The sequence below is a fragment of the Cebus imitator genome, unplaced genomic scaffold (assembly GCF_001604975.1).
Source record: "Cebus imitator isolate Cc_AM_T3 unplaced genomic scaffold, Cebus_imitator-1.0 Scaffold63, whole genome shotgun sequence".
In the NCBI taxonomy this organism is placed as follows: domain Eukaryota; kingdom Metazoa; phylum Chordata; class Mammalia; order Primates; family Cebidae; genus Cebus; species Cebus imitator.
Window position 1 is genome coordinate 7,670,101 of NW_016107378.1, and position 6,476 is coordinate 7,676,576.

The 6,476-nt window shown below is 46.2% G+C and overlaps 1 protein-coding gene across 1 annotated transcript in view; it reads left to right on the plus strand.

Annotated features, from left to right (window-relative positions):
• The first annotated feature begins 1,526 nt into the window (after positions 1–1,526).
• The window catches only part of ABCC12 (ATP binding cassette subfamily C member 12), an 86,133-nt gene continuing 81,183 nt past the window's right edge, over positions 1,527–6,476 (plus strand). The window contains 1 exon segment of the mRNA XM_017530061.2: positions 1,527–1,596. Coding sequence (XP_017385550.2) covers positions 1,527–1,596 — 70 coding nt within the window.

Genomic DNA, 6,476 nt, shown 5'->3' on the forward strand with positions numbered 1-6,476 from the left:
TTTTTTTTGGAGACAGGGTCTTGCTCCGTTGTACAGGCTGGAGTGCAATGGCACGATCTTGGCTCACTGCCCCACTCCCAGCTTCAAGCGATTCTCCTGCCTCAGGGTCCCGAGTAGCTGGGATTACAGACATGTACCACCACGCCCAGCTAATTTTCCTATTTTTAGTAGAGATGGAGTTTCACCATGTTGGCCAGGCTGGTCTGAAACTCCTGACTTCAGGTGATCCACCCACCTTGACCTCCTAAAGTGCTAGGGTTACAGGTGTGAGCCACCGCCCCTCGCCATCTTCATTCTGCTTTCTGTGTTAGCTAGTACTTGTTCCGTTGCAAGGAACAGAGACTCCCTCAAACTGACTTCTGCAAATAAAATGGTTTGTTGTTCTTGTAACAGAAAGGTACAGAAAAAGTCTGGGGCTGGGTGCCAGAATGAAAGGATGCCTGTCTTCTTGCCTCAGTGATTCCATGGTGAAATCTCACTGGGCCAGCTTAGGTCATGTGCTAGGCTGTTGGCATACTGTGATTTGCCAGGCCTGAGCCACATGTCCATACTTGGGCCTGGGTATGGGATCTGCTGCCCTGAATTATAGGGACCGAGAATAGAAGAGGTTGTTTTGCCAAAGTAAAATTGAGATGCTTTTACTACCTGAAGGAAGACTGGATGTGGATGCTGGCCAGGCCCCCAAATAGCAGCTGTCTACTATGATTGTTTACTGAGGAGCAGCATAACTTAAAACATATGCCAACTGAAAATAATTTGTTTTCTCTCTTTCTTCTCACTCCCCCACCCTTCACATGTGGTTGTAGATACATAAATAGAAAAGGCAGTCATTTTCAACTTACTTCAACTTACTTCAAAATATGTTTGAAAGTATTTTCCTTTTTATTCCAGATTATCAAGTCTGATTTTCCAAAAATCCCAAAAGAAATCAATTTAGTAAACCCACGTTTCTCTTGCTTGCGTTCGGTGGGTGCTGGGTATGAAATATTGTCCCTGCCCTAAGGGAATTTGGAATCTCGTGAGGGTAAGTAAACAGTAAAACTAAACAAGTAAACAGGCAGTTCCAGAACAGGGCGACCTGAGGCTAGAGGCAGGAACAGGGTGCAGAGGAAGAGGCAGCCTCCGGGGGCTTCCTGGAGGCAGTGTGGGCACAGTTTGCTGAGACCTGAGCACTGAACAAACATTTACTCTGTTGAAGGGGACTGGGGCAAGAAAGAATGTTCAAGGTGGAGAGAACAGCGAACAAATCCCCGCGGGAATAAACTACCACAGGGGCTGATGCAATCCCTGGACCTGACGAAGGAGAAGGACCGCGTCCTAGAGCACGAATCTTCTGCACCCTAGAAGAAGCAAGTGGCACCTGCTTCTTCTAGGGCGTTTCTCTTTCTTTAAAGATCCTTTGCTCTGTCATTCCCTTCCCCACTGGTCCTGGCTTTTTTCTTTTTTGGGCCCTGAGGCGTCCCTGCGAACCCCACGCACTACCATCCCGTCACAGCTCAGCAGGGTCACAGGGCTGCTCATCTGCCATGGAGGGTGACTCTCCTTCCCCTGCCTACCCCTTCCCAGAGTTGCTGTGGGACACTGCCCGCCTCACAGGTGAGGGAGCGCTCCACACACTGGGATGTCCCCGTCACACTCCACGCAAGGTCCCTCCCCAGGCCAGATGCAGCTGCCGCCTTTTCCTCGAGTGGCCAGCAGATGGTAGCCTCATCCCAAAAATGCGGGGTAGGTCCCACGGGGCTTCCCAGCTGGCCGGATCCACGGAGAGAATTCGCCAGAAAAGTGTTGAATCCTGGAGTCAGAGGACAGGAAATAGAGCCCATTTCCACTCTGTGCAGGGCCCCATCTCATGTGCACCCGTCCCCACCTCCAGCAGCAAAATATGAGAACCATTGGCTCCGAGTAGCAATAAAGCAGATTTTTTGGAAAAATACCATTAGTTTTTTAAACAATATTTTATATATATATATATATATATATATTGAGACAGAGTTTCACTCTTGTTGCCCAGGCTGGAGTGCAATGGCACGATTTTGGCTCACTACAACCTCCACCTCCCCAGTTCAAGTGATTCTCCTGCCTCAACCTCCTGAGTAGCTGGGATTACAGGTGCTGCCACCACACCAGGCTAATTTTTGTATTTTTAGTAGAGATAGGGTTTCACCATGTTGGCCAGGCTGGTCTCGAACTCCTGACCTCAGGTGATCTGCCTGCCTCGGTCTCCCAAAGTGCTGGGATTACAGGCGTGAGCCACTGCGCCCGGCCAATACTGGTAATATTTCATTCCTTAAGCTGAGTGGTGAGTGTATGTGGCTTTGGTTTTTAATAATCCTTTTCAGCTTTTCAGGTTTCAGAAATATTTCATGATAAACATTTAAAAAATTGTTATTTGGTCTTTCAAAAATAGTACTAAAATAATTGTAATTAGAGAATGCAGGGCTTTGCTGTGCTTCGTTATGTTTACTGGATGGTTTGTTATGATTTTATTTTCAATTCTATACTGGTGGAGAGGAGGTCATGGTATTTTTAGTGCTTAGAGGTTCCAGAGGTCTTAATCTATGCACTAGCTGGGGTGATGTTGTCAGAGGCATGTGAACCAGAGCAACTCCATCTTGAAAAGGGGCTGGGTCAAATAAGGCTGAGACCTACTGGGCTGAATTCCCAGACGGTTAGGCATTCAAAGCCACAGGATGAGATTGGAAGTCAGCACAAGATACAGATCACAGAGACCTTGCTGATAAAACAGTTTGCAGTAAAGAAGCCGGCCAAAACCCAACAAAACCAAGATGGCGACGAGAGTGACCTCTGGTCGTCCTCACTGCCACACTCCCACCGGTGCCATGACGGTTTACAAATGCCAAGGCAACATCAAGAAGTGACCCTTTATGGTCTAGAAAAGGGAGGCATGAATAATCCACCCCTTGTTTAGGATATCATCAAGAAATAACCATAAAAAAGGACAACCAGCAGCCCTGGGGCTGCTCTGTCTATGATGTAGCCATTCTTCTATTCCTTTCCTTTCTTAATAAACTTGCTTTCACTTTACTCTATGGATTCACCCTGAATTCTTTCTTGTGTGAGATCCAAGACCCCTCTCTTGGGGTCTGGAATGGGGTCCCCTTCCTGTAACAGTATGGTCCACAGTGACAGCAGCCAGTTGCAAATCAAAGGAGGCCACAGACACACTGGCCTGCCCTGCCCTGCCCTCTGTTTGCAGCTCTGCATGCTATTTTAAGAGAAACTGCTAAATGAGCAGTCTTCCGAGACCAACGTCTATGGTGGCCAGAACACCATGCGGTGCAAGGCAGCAGCAGGAAGAGAAGAAGGCTCAGACTTGTCTTTTGCATCCTGAAGGGCTTCTTCCAGAAAAGTGGCTCCAGAGGGCAACCCCAGCCTGGGAGGCCTGGACCTTCAGGTCACTGGAAAGGTTCCAGGAGGGAGTGGCTTCCTGGAGGGTCAGGGAGCTCCCGGTGGCTGGGAGCATTTTCTGGCTCTGAAAGCTCTCCTGGTGCGAGGTGAGGGGCAGTGTTCTTATCTTCAGGCTGGGAGTGGGTCCCCCAGGCCTGAGTGCTGAGAGGAATTCTGCATAAATCTCTCTGGGGACTGGGACTCTGGAATGCAATGATGGAAATAATACTGTTTGAAAGCAGAAGTTCTCAAACTTGAACTTGACTTTCCAAATTGCCTGGAGGGCAAGACACAGATTGCTAGACCCCAATCTCATATGGTTCCATCCAGTAAGTCTGGGGGGGGGCTTAAGAATTTGCCCTTCTAACAAGGCTCAGAGGTTGCTGATGCTGCTGGTCTCTGGCTCGATCTCTGAGAACCCAGAGGTTAGCTGAGATCACGTGTCCCATAAGATCTAGACAGGAAGGGTCCAGGTCCCTATGTGAATGTGCTCCCCAAAGTTTCTGTGTATCCAGGCACCTCCATTTTCATGACCTCTTTTAACTCCTCCTTCCTGAGCATCCCACTAAGCCATCCATCCTTTCCTTTGCTCCACCGCATTGACCAAGGGGGAGAATTCAGCACTTTTCCTTATTTCCTTTGTATGTGTAGACCACTTTAATAAGATGTGGGGTCAAAAGAATTATTGACAGCAAGTCAACAACTTCCATTTGAATGCCAATCATCTACCTTCGTAAGGAGTCCCTCACCATTCTACTCCCTCTGGCTATGGTTTCTTTCCCGGTTCTCGAATTACTCTCTGTGTTCTCCCTGCCCCCACCTCCCAATTCTTGGACACGCTTTATGCAGAGCAGTTTAGTTCTCCTTTCTGATGCCCTTTCCTGCCAAGCAAGTCATTAGGGTGTCTCCGTCTGCCCCAAGAGACAGATCAAAGCAGTCGCTAAACAAAAACGGTTTCCACCCTCTGAGTCACTCTGGTGCCAGCTGTTAAGATTGTAAAATTTCACTCCATTATCCTAAATGTCCCCTAATCTGTCCCCTGGTATTATTTAGAAAATTCTATGGAATTCAACTGCTTCAGAGTCAAAAGCAATTTAAGAAGTCATCCGTCCAGCTGTTCTTAGCCTGTGGTCCATGGACCTCTTAGCTAGATTCAGGGCATCTATGAGTTTGGATGGAAAAAAATGACATCTTTATTTTTATGAACTGAAATTTGGCATTTTCTTTGATGGAGTGACAACTAGATAGTATTAGCAATATCTGTGACTTTGTTACCAATATAAATTAGCGATATTCTCAAATCTCATTTCAATGATTTCGGATGCCCCAAAATATCACTTACATGCATCAATGCTTTGAAATTATAATAGCCGTTAGACCTTCTGCTAGATCACATTACTTAGTGCATCAATATAGAAGCATATATCTCACAATATTCAGCTGTGTTTTATACATATTATGATAAGCACATTTCTGTATAATTGGTTTTCTTTGCAATTTTATGTACTTTATCTCATGCATAGAAATACTTTTTCTGAGAATATACTAGAATGCCAAAGAGGTCCACGGCACACAAACAATTTTAAAACCTGCAAGTAACTCAGCTCTTTGATTTTCTAGAGGGAACTTGTATCCCAGGCAGAGGAGATACCTTGCCCACAACCACATCACTCACTGGCTTTTAATAGGCTGGCTTAGAATTCGAATCTAAAACAGAAGAGGGGGCTAGGCACAATGACTCATGCCTGTAATCCCAGCACTTTGGGAGACGGCGGTGGACGGATCACCTGAGGTCCAGGGTTGGAGACTAGCCTGGCCAACATGGTGAAACTCTGTCTCTACTAAAAATACAAAAATTAGCCGGACATGGTGGCATGTGCCTGTAATCCTAGCAACTCGGGAAGCTGAGGCAGGAGAATTGCTTGAACCCAGAGGCAGAGGTTGCCATGAGCCGAGATCGAGCCATTGCACTCCAGCCTGGGCAACAAGAGAGAAAATCCGTCTCAAAAATAAAATAAAATAACAGGAGAAGGAAGAAAGCAAGAAGGACAAAGCAAGCAGTAAGGGCTGGGTATAAAGGCCTCACCCCAAAACCTGCCAGCATGGCCTGCTCAGAGCAGGGGGACAGATAGGCTATCCCTTCACGGAAGTTCTGTTTCCAGTGTCTGACAGCCCCTTATGCAGAGCTTGCTATCCATCTCTGAGTAGCATGAGCACAAAACCATGTTTCATCAGAGCAAAGAGGAGTACACTTTGCTGACTTGATATCTGTGTTCCTTGCCAAATCCTTGTTTCCCAAATACCTCATGGTTGGCATTGTGCTCTAGAGAGAACCGTACTGATCTGGAAACTTCTGTTCTGATATGAGGCTCTCAGTCCCTCTCAGTGGCATTCACTGAAATGCTCCCCACCTTCTTTCCCCCCGCACACATCAATATTTTTCACTGACCTGGTGTGTGTTCCTGATTTAGCCTTAGCAGAGCACTTCCTCGTATATAATTGCACATAAATGCAAGCCATAAGATTGTGTACAGTTATTAGAGATGGCTGAGTTTTTGCTCTAAGCTCCTTAACAGCATGCAAAGAAAGAAATAGATTTTTACAAGATTGTTATGGCCCAACCATTTAAATGGAAAATTTAGTTGTTTGCAATTAGCATAGTTTTCCTGATTCTGAGAATGGATTCTTTGATAAGTCTTTCTCCTGTTGGGGGCAGGTTTTAAATTCCTAGGCTCAGCTCTCTGAGCCTAGGGGCTTGCTCAGGTTTTTAAGTTGTAAGCGATGGAACTGAGGCCAGCACTCACATTTTCTGGCTGTGAAATATTTTTGTTTTTTATTAGCGGGCTTGTTCTCTGTTGCATGCCTGTATTTCTGGTTCACTAATCCTATTATTGCTTTACTTACATTTAATTCTTCCACTTACTTTTATTTTAAAAATCCATGCAAGGCCAGGTGCGGTGGCTCAAGCCTGTAATCCCAGCACTTTGGGAGGCCGAGGCGGGTGGATCATGAGGTCAAGAGATCGAGACCATCCTGGTCAACATGGTGAAACCCCGTCTCTACTAAAA